The following is a 20,955-nucleotide window of genomic DNA, read 5'->3' as shown; positions in this document are numbered from 1 at the left end:
CAAGGCCAGAAAGTTAATGGCATAACTAGGGGAAGAACGCATAAACATGTATCTCCGGAATCCCACCTGGTCTTTCCCCCCACTATATCCCCTTGTTTCCTTGCCTGTATGGCTCTCATTTTCAAGGATGTTGGGTATGATTTATCCTGGAACCTGAGCACAGGACTAGGACTTTAGATGCCTGATTTCCTTTCCTATGAACAAGCCACACTACACCCTATAGATCTCACATTCCCTCTCTGGGACAAAAGTGACAACCAGTGTGAAATGAGACAATAAACCTCTGTTATATTAGCCTAAATCACAAAAGGCCCATCTGTGAAACTCCAAGATGCCCATGAGTCTGGGATCAGCTTCTGATTTGATATATCAATGCCCAAGGAATGTGTCTTAATTTGTAGGTTTTTTAATTATTCAGGTATGATGAGGCCAACAGATCAGGAGACAATTGCCATTGAAAAGAAAAGATAGCTTGTTACAGGTCCCAAGATGAGGGGGCCAGGCCTTGTCACACAAGCCCACATGGGGAAGCACCAGGGTCGGTCAGCAGAGGGAGTGAGGGGGAGATCTGGGCAAGAATCTTTATTGTGGCTTAACGGGAGGGAATGAGCAGGGCAGCATAAGCAGGCGTAGGACCGGTTAGCTTAAATCATTTCAGCAGGCTCTGGGATACAGGAACTGTCTCTAGTTGTCTGGTACCTGGCCCTGGGGTAACTAGGACAGAGGGACAGCTGCCAGAGTGAGACAGCCCATGCAGGAGGTGGTGGGGGCACAGGCTCAGGATTGGTTGGTTTGCATATGAAAGATGTGCTTGTAGGCAGCAATTGGCTAGCCTTAGGAGGAGCAGTCCCTCCAGGGTCAGCAAGGACCCAGATGTCAAAGCATCAGAAGTACAGAAAACGGAAAGGCATGATTAATACAGAACGTTCTCAAATCAGTGAGTATTTGCCCCCTCTGCACATCACTGAAAATATAGCCTGTCAGGGAGGGAGCTTCCATAATAGGCTCTCAAAGTAAGAAGGACGGGTGACATGTTACTAAACGACTGCAGGGAAAAGTCCCTTGTGCAGGAACCAAAGAGAAAGTCAAGGTTCTCACAGGAGAGAGGATGTGGGAGATTAATGCACCCAAGGTCAAAGCAGGGTTAGGCATGCTGCAAAGAAAAAAAAATTTGCTTTTTGGTTTTTTCAGGTAAGTACAACCCAGGGCCTTGGTCTCCACATTCCGAGCAACTCTTTCTGAGACTAAATGAGGCTCCCACTCTAAGTGGAGAAAGTTACACTTGGATCCAGAGACTGCAATGGAATGAAGATTAATTATTCTGCTTGGGTGTGTTAACCTTAATCAACTATTTCATCGGAATTTCTGAAGCACGTATTAGGCAGCTGTTAGGCATCCTCTACAACTGTTCATATGAAGGAGCTTCCTTTTGGGCTCAAGTCCAAAGCATCATTCTCAAGCATCCAGAGATGGGGAAAGCAAAGTTCAATGCATAGTCTTTTTGAAATCTAATTAGGGAATAGTTGTAGGAGACAGCGAAAATAGCAGACAGGCTGCATAAATCTCTGTTTTTCTCATGAATACTGCTTTTCTTCCTGTGACTGACTGAAAAAACAATTACATTTCTCAATATTTCTCCACCTGAGACATGGATTCAGTTTTATATAACATACAAATTACTAGTTTGAGACTCTTCTTTCAGTTCGACTAGATAACCAAAAAATAATTAGGCACCCATGCACAAACCCACGCTCCTAAGAAAAGCAAAATGCTTTTAAAACCAGATTACCAGGGTTTTAAAGACTGGGCAACATTTTACTATTTAAGAAAAATATTTATTTGCAAGAAATGGAAATACAAAAGCATAACAATTTCAGGTTTTTTCCAAACTAAGTACAAGTATCCTACAAAGCTTTTTTTTTTTTTTTTTTTTTGGTATTTACTTAGCTATGATAAAAGAATAAAAAGCCATAAGAACAGTGCAATAGGACAGATAATAGATTCACAATGTACTTAGATTTAAACACTGCTGGTCTATATAACCTGTTACAAAAGAGAGGAAAGCCCAGCTGTCAGCACGGACATTAAAGCTCACCGTTGATCACAGCCCAGCTCTGCTCAGCATTGTTTAAAAACGGTCACACACAGTTTGTCAGAGTGCTGGTATTCTCCATAGACTCATAAGCATTTTATCTAAAAGGGAGATTTTCTAAGTAGTATAGGCCATGGGTCCATGGTGCAGAAAGTTCACGTCTCACCCAGCTGGTGAGCAAAGAATGGGAGGAGAGAAAAAGAGCTACAACCCCTGGTTTCCCTTTTCCCAGATGGAAAGCCTGCTAGCTGGAGCTCACAGAAGACTGGAAGAAAAAGACAGGAGACGCATGTCTGGTGGACAAAGACCTGAACATCGCAGAGGCGCCACTGCAGGGGGCAGACACTGTGTTTCCTGCCCAGAGAACCTTAATAGTGTACAGTGTTCTCAGAAAGGAATATGCTCAAATGAGTCCACAAATTGTTTCACTTCCCCTAGCACTTAGTTCTTTAACCATCTCATGATAACTAGTCACCTTGCTTTTTTATACAGAGCCTGACACCTTAGTAAGTGTTCAAGAAATATTACTTCCCTTCCTTCTCGAAACCAAGACAAAATAAACCATTCCTGAATTTTATGTTGCCCAAAATAACAAAACAAAACACAACCTAGTTTTTTTTCCCTAAGTGCGAACCTTTTGGTCACAGAGGCGTGGAACATTAATCCTCAAATGGTCCAGGCTCCTTTGCACTGAGAAAAGGCTCTGCTATGAGAATTTATAATACCTGTAATCCCGGCTGGCCATTTTTTGATGTTATTGTACCCCTACAAAAGGGATTTTCCCAATGGACATAACCCTATTTCTTTTCTCCTGATGGGCAAATCTGATAGTGGCTCACTTTTAGGAAACCATTTTTGAGCCTTTGGAAAAAGTTCTTTTCCCTACACCCACTTCAATCCAATATTATAAGGCAATATATAAAATCTCCCAGGGACATGGGTTTCCTCAGTCATCCTGGATTCATAGATAAGGCACAATTAAGGCACAAATGAGTATCTAAGACAAGGGAGAAATGTGTGTGTGTGTGTGTGAGTGAGAGAGAGAGAGAGAGAGAGAGAGACAGAGAGAGACAGAGAGAGAGTCTTAGCACTTGGGTCTTTTGAGTAGCTACTGACTAATGAAGTTTCCTCAGTCCCTCTTATTCCCAATATCTCTAGAGCATCAGGCAACACTCTCCCTTAGTAAAACTGAAAAGTCTTAGGAATGAATGAATGAATGATCTGAAACCTGCCTCTGGCCCTTTCACAGCTACTCTCTCCTGTGACTGCCCTCCCAGGGCGGCTTATCTTATCATGTATCTACTAACTGTCTCAGCTGAAAGTGTTGAAATAAAATGACTCACCAGGGCACTACCCACCAATGTCTTCATAGGCCCTGTAGCACTGCAAGCAAAGTGCTGGTGTCTTTAATCCAGGTTTCTCAAAGACTGGATTCAACAGAACCAAGTTAGTGACTCTGCTGACCAGGGCGTGGCTGAAAGCATTCTCTTGCATGTCCAGTCTCGCCACGTTAGCAAGGCCAGCACAGGGGTGGGAAGCCTCCACTTCTGGGCTGTGCTCAAATGCGCACCTCCTCTGACATGTGTGTTCAGAGTAGCTGGCCCAGAGAGGCTTCTTCTGTCTTTATGCTTTTGCTTGGTCTGAGGACATGGGAGGGAGGGGCCCTAAAATGCTGAAAAAGAATTTTAATAAAAAGCTTATGACAGAAAAGCTAGACACTGACTCACTGCCAGAATAAAGAAGAATCAGTGTGACTCTACAGGCACATAAGATTCATAGCCATCTTTTGGTATCCAAGCTAAGATTTAGGAAGAAAAACCACAGCATTCATGTTTGATTTGTAAGTAAGTTGAAAAGCTGCTTTCACAATCTACAGATTAGGTCTCCAAATCAAAATCATTTATATTAACCAAAAGGTTATCTAATTTTGCCTACACTGGTGTCAACCTCACCCCCATCCCCTGCCAAAAGGAGCAGCCTAGTTCAGCTGCCAGATTTTTATATAACACTCTATGTGAGCTAGACTCCAGAGTCCTAACACTTCACAGAAATTCTGTCTTAAAACTGGCGCTGAGGCCTTGCATTTACAATATCCATTTCTAAGTGCAAAGTCAAGAGCTGTCAAAAGAACCACACCGGGGGGTCTGGGCTACTCAGGTCTCATCCAGAAAAAAATTACTTGTTCTCTGAATCTTTGCAAGACATCTCCTTCACTAGTGAAATCAAAGAAAGGGAAGAGGAAAACCTGTTCACATGAGGAAAAATACAATTAACGGATTTATTCTTTACGGCTTATGGTTGCTCTAACAGTCTCATACTTTTCAAAACTCAGTGCAGGCACCAGTGTCTTGCCACTATCTGAAATTTTCACAGCTAACCATGAATTATTGACTAGTCTATGGGACTTCTCAGTGGGGAAAACAAATCTACTGATATTCTTGGCTTATCCTTTGAACAGAAAACTTGCACACATCCATTTGGAACCAATCTGGTGTTATCCAACTCTTCGGAGTCCTCCTGACCCCATTTTCTCCTCCTAAAGGGGTATCTGTTTAGTTCCCTTTATTCATCCAGGCAAGGAGTGGAGAGCAGAGGTTTTTCTCAAAGAGCAGCAATGTTGGTTCTGGGAACCCCCTTAAAAAGGCCATTTGAACTCTCTTGCAATATCCCACATCTCTGGATACACAGTCTCCTCTGGAAGGATAGTTTCCCAGAGAAAAAACCCTGCTGTTTGGAGGTCTGGAGGTAATGTCAAGCAAGGGTAGGCAGGGAGAAAATGAAATCCTTAAAGCACTAAGGACGGGGCTAGAAGTTTCCTTTCTCTCCTCCTTCCTCGCTCAGTAGAGCAGGTTTTCTACTCTGGCTATATCTGGGAGCCTTAAACACCCAATCTAGTTCACTTGAGGCAGGTGGATGAGCTGGCCCGTCTCTCACTTCTGCCCTTAAATGTGAAACCCTTCCTTTCTCATTGCTCAAATACTACTTAACTCTATCCGTTTACCTTCTTAGGGCCCCACAGGCTGCCTGGGCCTGATAGTTACATGACATTTTAAAGAGGAACAGGCCGAGCCCAGGAGGATCTGGAGCCACAGAGAATGGAGCAGAGAGAAGCAGAAGCCGGGCACGCTGGCCATGCCTTCCTCCTGCACAGCCCAGACGGTCTCAGCCCACCCTGGCCAAGGCAAGGGAGAGAGAACCGTCCAGACAGCTGGGCTGCCAGGACCACAGTAGCTCTGATCCAGCTCTCACACACTGTGAGAAGGTGAACTTGGCCATCTCCCAGTCTGGAATCCTCTCCATCACAGTAGGGAGAGAGAGGCTCACTCACGATGAGCCCAAATGGACCTAAGCAGATGAAGCAGGGATCCGCTTATGAGGTATGATGGCAAATATTAATGACATCAAATCCTGTATCTGATATGGAATGGAGGGCCCCGGTGTGGGCTTAATCCCTTTTAAGTACAGGCTCTAATGGTAATAATGTAGATGACGAGAAAAAGAGACAGAGAGAGAGAGAGAAAGAGAGGAGCTGAAGCTATAAGCCTTTCAGTGGCCACTAAAAATAAAATACAAAATGTAAGCAAATTTTCTACACAAAATCTTTTACAAGCCAGGAAAAATGAACACTTACAGAGAGTCTTCTACATTACACAATAAAAAGACTATTTCCATTTCTTATTTGTATGAAGAAGGAAAGATTTTTTTAAACTACAAAAGTTACTTGTAATCATTAAAAAAAATAAAAGGAGGTGGGGGGTTAGGTTGTTTCTCTTTGGGTGAGCTGCAAAGTAGCCAAACCTGACTATCCGAGGGAAGAATGTGGGTGCAGATGCCACCTGCTCTGTCCCCCTTTGCTGTGGCAGGTGGGGGGTGGAAGGGGAGAGAAGTGGAAGCGTGGAGGGAGAGGCGGGAGGGGGGCCGGGCCAGGCGGGGAAAGACAAGCTAGCAAGGTTGTCGGGGACAGGGCTTCCCTCCTCTGTGCTGGGGACAGACAGAGAAAGCATCGGGCCCCAGGGCCACGGACCTGAGCAAGGCATCGTTCCATCTTTCCCTCTAAGCTCATCCTTTAGGGGACGCATGCTGAAGGGGACTTCTCAATGGTAATTATTTTGCAGGCCTCCAGTAAAAAAAAAAAAAAGAAAAGGAACAAAACACCGTCTGGAAAGATTAGGGACCCCAGAGCCTAGGGTGTCCTCCCAGCAGCAAAGGCCGACAGAAGACTTTGCTAGCTGGAGGGAGGGGGGCAGCGAATCTCTTCAGTGTGGTGCTAGTGGGAAGCCTCAGCAAGCTAATAAATACTATTTACAAACGGGGAGGAGAAGCTGGGAGGCGGAACTACGGACACGTGGGGATATGGGTGGTGGGGAGTCCTACAAGCAACAAGACGGGGCAGGTTCGCCTGGAGTAGAAAAGCCTGATTCCTTCAGGCATTGCACTTGCGGCCTGAGAACACGGAGGGGGAGCCCCGGCCTGCCAGTGCCCGCACTGGGAGGACAGTCCAGCGAGGGCTGCGCCGGGGCAGAGCGGAAGGGAGGTGCCCACACGGTGCCCTGCGCTTCCAGGGCTGGCGGGGCCATCACACTGGAGACCCAGGTGGGAGCAGGGGAGGATGTGAGTCAGTGCTTTGCCAACTCCCAACAGGCAGCGTGGCTTTTTTGTGGCTAGGGTCTGGGGTCTCAATTGAATAAGAGCCATCTTTTCTTCAAAGAGGGGTCACACCTCATGGGTGAGAATCAGGCAGTATCTTTTTGGTACTACTGGCAAAACAAGCCTGCTCGTCCCACCCCGCACCCCTAAAACCATTTCCCATGGCAGTAAGAGGAAGGGAGGGAGAGACGTGGCTCCCTTCTGCATGGCGGGTGGGGGTGGACTGGTGGGGACCCGGTCCTCCTCCTGCAGGCGGAAACCTCAGGCTGGCTGCCCATCCAAAGCCACTAACACTCATCCATGTCTTTATCAAGATCCGGTGGCAAAGAGGAAGGGCTGATGACAAAGGAGGTTTGGGGATGGAAAAATAGAGTTAAGGGGAAGAGGTGGGTGGAGGCAGCCTCTTTAGAAGGTGGTGTTCACTCTTCTGTCAAGTTCCACAACCTTTAGTGTTTCGTTCCCCTCCAGTTTGGCGCTGACCCTGTGAAGGCATCATAAGGAAAAAGAAGAGGTATTAGCCGCTGACTGCTGATCACCATTCTCAGACTTTGTAGTGACACAGTCATTCGATGGTTGCAACTTTGTGGGCCGGCCCAGGCTTGTTTCTTGTCCTTCCCTCCCAGCAGCAATTCTCTGTTCCCAATGTCCCCGTTACCAGCCTATCTACTTGTCTACTTTGCTACCTTTATCCCACCCAAGAGTAGGAATCCCAGCCCAGAAGATAAACTTGGTAGTTTGGCACTGATTTGTCATAAATGGCTTTAAATTATTTAAATTATTATTTAGTAAGGATGGTTAGCCCTATGCTAAACTCTGGGAAGGAGAAAATAAATGTGTGGGCTGATCCCTGGTCTAGAAGAGCTAATAATCTAGATAAAGATTTTTTAAATTGAACTAATTTGAAATAACAATAAATATATAACAGAAAATCAATATGCTATTAAATTGTGTAACAGCCCATAAAGTCTCTAGGCATTCAGAGGAGGGCTAGGAGGGCTTTGTCATCTGGGAGACATCACAGAACAAGTGGAATTTGAAAGGGACTGTGATTAGCTGAGCTAAGAGGAGAGAAGATTTGTGTCATGAGCCAAGTATTTAGGCAGCTGGTCTTCCAGAGCTTCCAGTGGTGGCTCCAGATTTCCTCTCTAGTGGGAATAATAATGACACCTTACCTGTTGGAGTTGTTAAAAGGATTTATATGATATCTTATCTGTAAAGTGCTTTAAATAGTAAGCACTAGTAAATGTTAAATATACATGTATCATGTACACATATAAAAGCATATATAATTATGAACCTTCTTCCACAAGGTTAAAGGAAAAAAGCTAAAGAATCTGAAATGGAATCTTTCCCACTTACACTGGAACCACTTCATTTCTGGGTGGCACAGGAGCAGAGTTCAGCTAAATCACCAGCCACAGCACACGTGACCAGGAGCATGCGTGCAGACCCTCCTGCCGTGCTGATATGCATACTCAACACCTTGTAGTCGTGTAAGCCTTTATCTTTATGAAAGGACTTTTCCCCATAACTATCTAAGACAAACAACTCATGGAGAACTGGAGCCAGTGATTTCAATATGGAAACAAGTGCATGCGCAATGCCTCTCAGTGTCCCTCAATTTAAATATATAATTATAAGTATACAGTTATAACTAACGCATGCATATTTATGTATTAACCACAAATATATACTGATCCATAGCATATATATTTACTGTCTACTTGGAGGGAAGCTAGAGAACGTGTCTGGAAGCTGCATTTGCACATCAAGTACACTGCAGTTACCTGGGCTGCATGTTCTCCATGTGGCTTTGGGGGCAGGATGAAGATAGTGGGGGGAGGGATTCAAGCCCCTCACCCTCTCCTGGCTGCCATGCCTGCCAGCTCACCAGTGATGCAGCACACATGAGGGACCTCATGCTAGGTCTGTTTCCTGTCTCTGCTCAAGGCAGCTATTGGCCAGGTGTAGACTATCCTCAGTCCCTGGTCCTGGAAATAGGTCCTGAGTGAGCTGAGGGACTGGACAGGGCAATGGGGGAGTCTCTACCCCACATTCCAGGTTGCTGACTAATAACTCATCATCAGGGCACTAAAGGAGTGAATTGGTGTCTATATGACTCACAGGTGCTGTTGCAGCTCCAACAGCACTGACTTCTCCAGGCTGGTCTCATTCGAGATAATGAAATGGGGAAGATCCACATCTGGCCTTGTCTCCAGCCCTGATGCCCTGAGCAGGGAGGAGCTTCTGTCCCAGCCCCCAAGCTCCCCAGCCGAGGCTGGGCTGGATGGCTCCTCCAGGGGAGAATGTTCCTCATAGATCAGCAGGTTCCTGGATCTCACTGAGGACAGAACAAAGTAACAGGTGTTAGCAAAAGACCATAGGAGTCCAACACATCCCTCGGTCCACTGCCCAGACTGGTGGGAGATTACAACTGGTGTGTTCTTGTTGCCCAGCAGTGAGGATGCCAACTGGATTTGGCTTCTATAAAGCCTTCAGGGTTTCAGAGTTTGTGAAATGAAAAATTATACCAATTATACAGTGCTGAAAAAACAATAGAAAAGCAAATAAACTTGGAACAAACTACCACCTCCACTGCTTTGAAAATAAAACTCCCCTCCTTATCCACCCCTAACCCTCTAGGGAAAACAATTCATGTAGAATGGGAGTCAAATACTTAGAGATGTCCAGACCCAGCTGAAAGCAGCAGCATCCCCAATGAGTGAGGCTTGCGCAAAGATGAGGTATAAGAACATTTTCATGTAGAAACTAAATAAAAGACACAAAGCCTAAGCCATAAATCAAAGGTTGAAGACAGTCGCTTGTTTTATAGGATAGTCACATAGCTAGACGGCTCCAGCAATTTTCCACAGCACAGAAACTATGCTTCCACTGGCTTCCAATTAAATTTAGAGATATAGTCCCTTGGAGAAAAAGAATTTTCCAACAGGCCACTGAAATTATTTGATTGGAATGCTAGTACTCCTGTCATAGACCTGGCAGGGATGCACCTGCATGGTGGAGACCAGAGACGTTGCAGAATGGTAAAATTGTCCCTACGCCACATCCAAGGTCTCCTAACTCCACGCTTGTTCTTACTAGCATAGGTGTGTATTCGTGTATGCGTTCCTTACTCACGACCCCTTTTTTCCTACATACTTGAAAGAGATCATTGATCTAGGTGAGACAATCACACACTTCTTACCTAATCCCCGAGTCTCCAAGTTCTCTAAATCTTGAGCATGTTTTGTAAGACAGACAGATTCTTTCACTTCGTATTACAAATTCTTACTATGGTAACACAGAATTCCCCTCAGCGGAGGCAGAAACACAGGAGTTCTCTTCAAATGTCAAGGAAAGCTTAATACTCTTCCCACCCCCCACACCTCCCACCCACCCGATCCACTTTCCTCCCCCTTATCAGAACTCAGAAAGGAATCTCAACATTTATCAGGGAACACAGTCTAGAGCAGCAGTTTGCAAATAAATGTGCTCTGTCGAGCACTAGAGAATTCCCTGCACTGCGTCTGCCTGGTGGGTAAAGATGGGTACAAGGGGAAGCCAGCAGCCTGGGCCCCAGTCTCCAATGTGCATCTTCCTTCCCTTCAAATGGAGAAGCTCCACTTTTACCACTTTTTATAAATTGGACCTTCACATAAGATTCCTTTCAGAAAGCTGAGAAACCCAGCTCTAGAGAAACGAAACAAGAACCTATCTGAGTGTCTTGCTGAGTGCTATCTTACCGATGGAGGCTGTGTACGGCTCTGGCATGGACTGCTGGCTAGGCAGAGCCATCTTGGTGGCAGAAGGATAGGGCCCACAGCCCTGAAAGAAGCTGCCAAATGCAACAGCAAAGCACAGCACAACGACCTGGAAGGGAGGAGACAACATGGAGAGCTATGATTCCGGGCTCCACAGAGCAGATCTTCAATCTGCAACACCTGGAGAACCAGGGAGAAGATAGACTACCCCCGTCAGGCCAGCAGACTGCACCCACAAGTCACATCGTCTGAGTGTCATACAGAGGAACAGCCTCGGAGTGAGCAGGGTGGTTTCTCCAATCACACAGCACTTGGCCTTGTTGAGCTGGGAGATGCTGGAGACAGGGGACTGGGCTCAGGGCAGTTACCATGCTGTCCCCTCGGGAAACTCACCATGAGGCAGGTGCCAGTTTGTGTGCCAGCTAACTTGCAGGTACGAGAAACCTTGCCCATCACCAAAGTCTGAAGCTTCTGCAACTGCTGAAGGAGAGTTCTGTGAATGATAATAAATAAAAGCCATGAAGGGAGTGTGAAAGATAAGAGATGCTTTTTGAGGATCTCCATCTCCGTGCTCCAGGAAACCTACTGTGACTTCGGACTACATTTGAGCAGAGCACTGAGGGACGGTTTCCTGTGGAAGAAGGTACAGACACGAGTACCTTCTAGCACTACTGTCAGAGCTCACTAACACCTTAACAGTTTGTCCTGCTCTTGCAATGCTCTGAATAATGGGTGAATGACCCCAAATTATCCCTGACAGGCTGTAGCTTGTCAGCCATTGAGAACAAAGAAAAAAGAACACTCTGATTCAATGTTTGCTGTGGTCTGAATGTTTGTCTCCCCAAAATTCACGTGTTGAAACCTAACCCCCAATGTGATGGTATTAAGAGGAAGGGCCCTTGGGAGGTGATTAGGCCATAAAGGTGGATCCTCATGAATGGGATTTGTGCCCTTCTAGGGGCTAAAGAGACCAGAGTTTTCCCCCTCTCCCATGGAAGGACACAGCTAGAAGGCGCCTTCTATGAACCAGAAGCAAGCCCTCCCCAGACACCACAGCGGCCAGCGCCTTGATCTTGGTCTTCCCAGCCTCCAGAACTGAGAGAAATAGGTTTCTGTTGTTTATAAGCCACCCAGTTTATTGCATTTTGTTACAGCAGCCTGAATGGACTAAGACAATGGGGACTAAAAAAAACCTCATTTAATCATGAGATGAGAAAAACTGATGAAAACACAAGGAAGGAGAAAAGCAAAGAGAAGAAAATGACCAGCAGAGAATAACTGAAAGAGTAGCCGGAGGTGGTGGCTGTGATTGGAAATGGCAACAGCGTCACTGAGCAATAGGCTTCAGACGGCAGATTTGAAGAGAGAGAGAGAGAAGAGGAAAAACAAGAACGGCTCTGTTTAGGGCAGGGAGGCAAACAGCCATCTGCACCTCAAGCCTGTCCTTCTGGAAGACTCCACAGTCAGAAATGAGCCAAAATATGAAACAGCAAAGATGCCTGCTCCAGTGGACCCCCACACTCAGAGCCAGAGATCTTGGAAACCATCCTCTGATCCAGACTTTACTCTTTCTCCAGGAAAAGACAGCAGGATCAGAAAAAGTGTCGGTTTACCCCTAAAATTGGAAAACTGTGCACCCCCTTAAAAGGGAAGGTTTGAGAATAGTGTTATTACTCTGCTCTGTGTGACATAAGGACACAGAAAGAACAGATGGTGAAATTCTTTGCAAATTCTGAACACTGCAAGGCATAGAAAAGGATCTGACAACACACCCTTCTGAATTAGAGCATCTGGGGTGAATTCTGCATGAGCAGCATAGAGCTGAGCCTCCTCCTCGCCCTCATCCCGGTCCCCAAGCCTAAAGCACACAGCAAAGTAGAAAGATGTTGTGAGCAGACCCTTTTCTTGAGTCTCAAGGATTTTCAGAAAATTCACGCTGTGATATGTTAGAGAGCTCACTCCAAGTTCATTGGGAAACATCAGCAAATCATTTGTTTGTAGAAGAATTCTGGGCTTTTGTTGTTAACTTGCTTCTCATTCCAGTCTGTCCCCTGAATAGCTTTAAAGTGGTAGAAGGACAGACAGATTTTTCCAGGTTTTGCATCTTCTCCCCTGGCAAGTACCAGTGAAACAAGTTCTTCCAATTTAAGCAAATTAAGGACAGGTTAGCCATAAGAATGGTGTTGCTTTCAGCAGTATAAATGGATAAGATTGGTGGGAGAATTGGAACAGCCCTGAACACACACAGCAGAGGATTTCTGGTCCCACCTACACCACATTTTTTCCCTTGTACAATGATTTTAATTTAAGCAAAACAGAATAACTCATCCCATTAATTAATATAACTAATTTAAATTCTAGTTAATGTGGAGGTCTTTTTTTGTACTTAATTGTACATTTTTTATTTCTGGTTATATACAGGTATGATCACATGTAGTTTAGAACTGGCTTATGTTTATATATATTCAAGTAACATAGTCTTTAAAAGCATTGTGTATATTACTCGAGACTGAGAAATACTGACAGTATTACAGTTATAGTCAGCCCTCTGTAACCATGGATTCTTCATCCACAGATTCAATCAACCACAGTTGAAAAATACTCAAAAAACAATAACAATGCAACAATAAAAAATAACACAAATAAAAGGAAATATAGTATAACAGATATTTACATAGCATTTACATTGCAATCTAGAGATGATTTAAAGTATATGAGAGGACATAGGTTATATGCAAATACTACACCATTTTATATCAGGGACTTAAGCATCCTGGATTTTGGTATGTGTAGGTGTCCTGGAGCCAATTTGTGGGGGTCCTTGGATATTGAGAGACAACTATACTTCAAATTCTACTTAAAGATTTGCAACTAAATGGTCCTATGACACAGCATGTTTTTCCTCATCAAAGTTTTTCTCTTTTCTCCCAACACTTGCCCAGAACACCTCCCTTCTAACCACCGACATGGCTGCCTTTTCAAAACTGAATGGGTGATCTACTGCACAGTCACTTCCTGAGGGAGCACTCATTCCACAGAGCTGAGACTTCGCTGGCCATAGCATGTATTTGATTGACCACCATCTGTAATGCCAGCCCCAAAGCCCTCGCTGGGTTCTCCCTGCTGGTATTTCTGGGAGTCCTGGAGCAGACATACAAGTGAGTCCACAGATAAGACCACATGGCACAGACCCTTTTCTCTCCTCTGCTGGCCACCTCCCATGGTAGCAATTAATAAGGTCATTACAGCTGCCTGCTATGCTATGAAAGGGGCCTCCTGCCCCCCTGGCCTGCTGGAAGGACCACTTTTTTAAGTGATGGCTGCCACTTTTGCTGGGCAGCTCATCTTTCCACTGGGCACTCCTGCTGCCTGTGTGCCAGTGTCCTTAAGGTGCTCACCTTTAGCTGTGCTCTGTGCATTGATGGGTAACATTTCTCCTTCCAGCCTTCAGTTAGACAGTACCTTTCCAGACGGTACTGAAGCCATGTTACTTTTGCTCCAAAGTTTTAAGGTGTTTTGAAAGTGAAACCACCATTTCCATCTTTTAACTATATTCCTTATTTACCCACAACCAATGCCACAATTTCTCCCTCCCCACCCCGCTCCTTGCCCCATCTTTAGAGCATGAACTGTCAAAAAAACAAATTCCACACAATACACACAATACTCAGAATCACCCCTCTCTTCCAGTTTCTGGTTGAGATTGCTAGGCCTGGCATCTCCTTTCCTAGAATTAATAGTCTCCCAGGAGGCTCCATGGTCCCTCATGAGAATAGACTTCTAGCAGAACAAATATACCTAAAGCCCACCAATAGAATGCCTTAGACTCAAGTTAGGGATGGACCCCCTACCCCACCCCACTCAAGTCACAGGTGCAAAATGCTACAAGTTTGGAAGAAGACCCATTCAAGTCTGGCTGGAGAAAGCAGGGAAGGCTTTGTGCTTACTAACTGTTGGGCACTTTCCTTGGCATTCATGGGCACATCCTTCCCAAACTCAAAGATGATTGCATTATGAATCCACTGCAAGTGAAATCAGTTGTTTAATGGTCTCTGATTTCTAACTGTTTATACTCCAACTCTTTAAGATGAACAAACACATAGTTTAAAATACATACTTTTAGTTTGGATTTTTCGTGGAAAGCAACAGTGACTAATGATGTGTTGTTTGCTGTTGCTTCTCCTACTGGGGTTGGTGAAGGTACACTGAACTGATGGCGGAAGTGACAACACTCTGAAGGCCCCATTAATCAGCAACACTGAACTTTCAACAGGGTAAAGTGGATTAACTCATCCATCCCAAAAACCTAAATAGATTTCTGTGATCCAACAAAGTTTGAGAAATTCATGTACATTCATGCAAGAGAATCTCATTTGTGTCACAGGAAAGAAAATTAACAGTGACAGAGGGCCCACTGATTGAATTCAAGGAACTGCATATACTGAGGTGTAAGTAATTGTCTCAAAGTCAGATAAGTAATAAGCAGAAGACCAAAGACTTAAACCAAAACCTATCTGACTCCATAGCTCATGTACTTTCCCATATGGTACAGCATGGTATGGTAATCAACAACCTAATAAAATTAATAACAAAATACTTCTTAGTTAAGTAGATTTTTCTTAAATCCAGTGACATTAACTTCATATTAAGAACAGCCCAACCAAGGGCTATGTCCTCTGTTAGACATGAAAATGTTACTATTATAAGGGACCAATTTATATTTGTTTGATGACTTGCAAATTTTTTTCTTTTTATGGAGGCTAGCCAGTGTGGGAATCCTAACTCTTGACCTTGGTCTTGTCAACATCATGCTCTAACCAACAAAGGATCAATGCAGCAAGAAAATATAACAATCATAAATATATATGCTCCCAACATTGGAGCACCCAGATATACAAAGCAACTCTCATTGGATCTAAAGGGAGAGACAGACCCCTACACAGTAATAGTTGGGAACTTTAACATGCTGCTCTCAACAATGGACAGGTCATCTAGACAAAAAATTAGCAAAAAATATTGAATTTAAACAGCACTTTAGACCAAATGGATTTGACAAACACAAACAGAACATTTCATCCAACAACTGCAGAATATACATTCTTCTCATCTGCACTAGGATCATTCTCCTGGACAGACTACATGTTAGGCTAAAAATTAAGTCTTAATAAATTTTAAAAGATTGAAATTATATAAAATATATTTTCACATCTCAATGGAATAAAATTAGAAATTAACAATAAACAAAACTTTGGAAACTATACAAATACATGGAAATTAAACAACATGCTCCTGAACGACCAATGGGTCAAAGAAGAAGTAATGCAGGAATTCAAAAAATTCATTGAAGCAAATGAAAATACAAGCACAACTTACCAAAACCTAGGGGATATATCAAAAGCAGTACTAGGCAGGAAATTTATTGCAATAAATGCTTCAATAAAGAGAACAGAAAGACTTCAAATAAACAACCTAAATTACACCTCAAAGAACTAGGAAAACAAGAACAATTCAATCCCAAAATTAGTAGACAGAAAGAAATAATTAAGAGCAGAGCAGAACTAAACGAAATAGAGACCAAAAGAAAAAAAAAATGATACAAAAGAACAATGAAATAAAAAGTTGGTTTTTTGAGAAGATAAACAAAATAGACAAACCATTGCCCATACTAACTAAAAAAAGAAAAGAGAAGACCCAAACAACAAAAATCAGAAATGAAAAAGGAGACATTATAACCAATACTACAGAAATATAAAGAAACATTAGAGTCTATTATGAACAACTATACACCAATAAATTTGAAAATCTGTAAGAAATGGATAAATTTCTGGACACATATGAACTACAAAGACTGAACGAAGAAAAACAGAAAACCTAAACAGACCAATAATGAAAAACACGATTGAAGCAGTAATCAGCAGCCTCCCAACATAGAGGCCCAGGACCAGATGGCTTCACTGCTGAATTCTACCAAACTGTTAAAGAAGAATTAATACCAATCTTTTCAAATTCTTCCAAAAAATTGAAACAGAGGCCAGCATCACCCTGATACCAAAACTAGACAAAGATACAACAAAAAAAAGAAAACTACAGACCAATATCCTTGATGAAAACAGACACAAAAATTCTCAACAAAATGTTAGCAAACAGAATACAACAGCATGTCAAAAAGATTATATGCCATGATCAAGTGGGATTCATCCCAGGGATGCAAGGACGGTTCAGTATAGGCAAGTCAATAAGTGTGATATACCACATCAATAAAATCAAGGACAAAAACCATATGATTATCTCAACAGATGCAGAAAAAGTATTTGACAAAATTCAGCATTCCTTCATGATAAAGACTCTCAGCAAATTAAGTATAGAAGAAAAGTATCTCAATACAATAAAAGCCATATACAACAAATCCACTGCCAATATCATTCTTTAAGAACAGCGACAAGACAAGGATGATCACTCTCACCACTCCTATTTGACACAGTATTGGAAATACTAGCCAGAGCAATCAGGCAAGAGAAAAAAATAAAGGGCATCCAAACTGGAAAAGACAAAGTCAAATTGTCCCTGTTTGCAGATGACATGATTCTATACACAGAAAAACCTAAAGACTCTACCAAGAAACTCTTAGAGCTGATAAACAAATTCAGTAAAGTAGCAAGAAGCAAAACCAGTATATAAAAGTCAGTAGTGTTTTTATACTCCAACCACAAACTAGCAGAAAAAGAAATTAAGAAAGCAAGCCCATTTACAATAGCTACCCCCAAAAATAAAATACCTAGGAATCAATTTAACCAAGGAGGTGAAAGATCTCTACAATGAGAACTACAAATTTCTGCTGGAAGAAATCAAAGAGGACACAAAAAGATGGAAAGACATTCCATGCACTTGGACGGAAGAATTAACATTGTGAAAATGTTCATAGTGCCCAAAGCAATCTACAGATTCAATGTGATCCCCATCAAAATACCAATGACTTTCTTCACAGAAATAGAAAAACAATCCTAACATTCATATGGAACAACAAAAGATCCCAAATAGCTAAAGCAATCCCGAGCAAAAAATAAATAAGTAAATATCGCTGGAGGCATACAACTATCTGACTTCAAATTATACTACAAAGTCATGGTAACCAAAACAGCATGGTACTAGCATAAAACACATCAACAGAACAAAACAGAGAACCCAGAAATCAACCCATGTACTTACAGCCAACTGATCTTTGACAAAGGTACCAAGAACATACACTGGGGAAAGAAGGACTGCCTCTTCAGCAAATGGTGCTGGGAAAACTGGATATCCATGTGTAGAAGAATGAAACTACACCCATACATCTCACCATATACCAAAACCAACTCAAAATGGCTAAAGACTTAAATAAAAGACCTGAATCTATAAAAATCCTAGAAGAAAATGTAGGGGAAACACTTCAGGATATAGGACTGGGCGAAGACTTATGGTTAAGACCTCAAAAGCACAAGCAACAAAAGAGCAAATAAACAAATGGGATTATATCAAACTAAAAAGCTTCTGCACAGCAAAGGAAACAATCAACAGTGAAAAACAACCTACAGAATGGGAGAAAATATTTGCAAACTATATATCCAACAAGAGATTCATATCCAGAATATACAAGGAACTCAAACAATTTAACAGTAAAAAAACCAACCAAACAAACAACAACAAAAAACTCCAAATAATCCAATTAAGAACAGACAAAGGAGCCAAACAGACATTTCTGAAAAGAAGACATACAAGTGGCCAATGGACATATCAAAAAACGCTCAGCATCACTAAGTATCAGGGAAATGCAAATCAAAACCACAATGAGATATCATCTCACCCCAGTTATACTGGCTATTAACAAAAAGGCAGAGAATAACAAATGCTGTAGAGGATGCAGAGAAGTCCTCCTAACACTGTTGGTGGGACTGTAAATTAGTGCAGCCATTATGGAAAACAGTATAGAGGTTTCCCAAGCAACTACAGATAGAACTGCCTCATGATCCAGCAATCCTACTACTGGTTATATACCCAAAGGAATAGAAATCATCATGTCAAACAGATACCTGCACTCCCATATTATCACAGCTCTATTTAAAATAGCCAAGAGTTGGAACTAACCTAAATGTCCATCAGTGGGTGACTGGATAAGGAAAATGTGGTATATATACACAACGGAATAATACTCAGCCATAAAGAAGAATGAAATTCTGCCATTCACAGCAACATGGATGAGGCTTGGAGAAAATTATGTTAAGTGAAATAAGCCAGGCAGAGAAAGAGAAATACTGCATGTCCTCACTCATAAGTGGAAGCAAGCAAGCAAGAAAGAAAGAAAGAAAGGGAAGGAAGGAAAGAAGAAAGAAAGGAAAGGAAAAAAGAAAAAAGAAAGAGAAGGAAGGAAGGAAGGAAGGACAATCACAACAATACTTTGAACTTTCACAAGGAGAGAACAAAACTGTGGTTACTAGAGGTGGGAGAGGGAGATGGGGAGGGGAGTTAGCAAGAAATTGATTAATGGACACAAAGAATTACATATTGTAATCATGAGTATGCTAATTATCCTGATTCGAACATCATTTTGTACACAAGTACTTATATTCAACTCTGTATCCCACAAATGTGTATAACTGATTATTTTTCAATAATTTAAAAAATGATCTAAAAAAAAAGGAACCAAACTGCAGATGGAAGAGCCACAATAAAACCCAGCACCATGGCATTGGGATGCACACTAACAAAATTTCAGTGATAATGACACAAATACAAACCATAAGGGCAAATAAACATTTTGTGATACACCTCTGGATAAACCAAAGATAAATGCAGGTAACAGATCAAAGAATCAAGGGTATGCCCTGCCTTACTTCAGGTGTCAGGAAGCCAAATCTGGGCTTTATTTAGGAAAATGGAAAATATAAAGCCTGTCCCTCTGTCAGACACCAAAAAAGATGCTGAGGTGGTTTTAGGATTGCTAAGTTGGTGCATATACACTAGAACAGAAGGATCAGCTCTGAGGACAGAGGAGCCTGAGTTTAGATCTCAGTACTACTGCTATATGCCTTTAATCAGGTTACCTAAGTTCTGAGCTTAGGCAGCTAATTGAAATCAATTCCTTTGACCACATCAGGTAACAGAATAATGAGAGGACCCCTGCTTCCCTGGGTACTCTGGGTTTGTTGAAACAAATACATCTTTGAAGAGTGTTTGCTGTCTCTTCACTGATGGGCAGATGAAACCAGACCCTTTTATGGGTCTGTGACCTCATAACTGATACACTGGTTTGAGATGATGAAGTACTCTCTCATGCCACTGGAACAGATGTCACTGCCTGCAGCATTGGGTGCTTGGAAGACAGCTGCTGCCCTGCTTGCATGAAGGGCTGGGTGGAGAAAAGGCAGCCATCAGATGAAATGGAAAAATAATTTTAACTGAAGCGATAAAAAGTCAACCATAGGACAGACCCAATGGTGCCTTCAAAGCTGAATATAAACTTCCCTTTACTACTGTATTTTAAATCATTAGTGATCACGGCTAATTACAGCTTAATCAATTCTTGGGCTTCCAGGAGCAAGATCTTAATTTAAAGAATGAAATACTCCTAGCCTAGCATACATTTATCTGGGCCAACAGATTTTTCACAACTTGGTAAGCTGGAGTGTCCAACACTTGATTGAAAATGTGGATTTTGTCCTGTGGTGAGGTGTAAAAATATACTTAGTGGCTATCCTCATACAATTCCTTGCAAAAGAGCAGTCGAAGGCAGCTGCCAGCCTTGCCCAAAATAAACCATCACCCTGTATCTTGGGAGGCATATCAAAGGAAATTGGGCAAAACATTTAAAAGCATCCAAGAGTGTGAGACACGATCCACAATAACTGGGAAATGCATCCACAGCCTCATATGTTTTCTCTGTGTTTGGCTTAATTTTGTTTTCTTCCGTTTCCTTTATTCATGTGTGTGTGAGAGAGAGAGAGAGAGAGAACAAGAGAATAGACACAGGGTTACTGCATGTTAGGTTCTGAACAACTGGGTATCAAATATCCCACTAGACTCAAAACTAGGACCCAGGAAAAGTGGTGGTTGCCGATTACTCGCTGTGCTGGGAGCTTCACCCCAGGCCCTCTCTGTAAACATACTTTCCATCAAATCTTGTAACACACGGGCTGTAGTGTGTATGTGCACATACGAGTCTGTATATAAACCACTCTTTGGGTGAATCATCCTCCTTCGGAGATGAAGGAACTTTTTCACATCCTTATAGAAGTACCTAGAGCAGTAATTTCCAAATTCCAAATGATAAACCATTAATGGGCTATTAAATCAATTGGATGTGATTGGTGTATTTTTTTAATGAAACACAGTCAAGTAGAATACATGATATCAGAGAGCATCACACACAGTAAATAACTGTTAATTTGTGAAATATTCACATTAGTTAGGTATATGATGTAT

The 20,955-nt window shown here is 42.5% G+C and overlaps 1 protein-coding gene across 2 annotated transcripts in view; it reads right to left on the bottom strand.

Annotated features, from left to right (window-relative positions):
* Positions 1-1,922: 1,922 nt before the first annotated feature.
* Positions 1,923-20,955, bottom strand: part of CREB3L2 (cAMP responsive element binding protein 3 like 2) — a 127,892-nt gene continuing 108,859 nt past the window's right edge. For both annotated transcript variants that reach the window (XM_063099932.1, XM_063099933.1), the window contains exons 9-12: positions 10,894-10,993; positions 10,483-10,609; positions 8,864-9,080; positions 1,923-7,220 (exon numbers count right to left, since the gene is read on the bottom strand). In XM_063099932.1, the coding sequence (XP_062956002.1) occupies positions 7,145-7,220; positions 8,864-9,080; positions 10,483-10,609; positions 10,894-10,993 (520 nt within the window). In that variant the 3' untranslated portion in view covers positions 1,923-7,144. The remainder of the gene's footprint in view (positions 7,221-8,863; positions 9,081-10,482; positions 10,610-10,893; positions 10,994-20,955) is intronic.

This window comes from Cynocephalus volans, chromosome 6 (assembly GCF_027409185.1).
Source record: "Cynocephalus volans isolate mCynVol1 chromosome 6, mCynVol1.pri, whole genome shotgun sequence".
NCBI classification, from domain to species: domain Eukaryota; kingdom Metazoa; phylum Chordata; class Mammalia; order Dermoptera; family Cynocephalidae; genus Cynocephalus; species Cynocephalus volans.
This window is presented reverse-complemented; position numbering and strand designations above follow the sequence as displayed.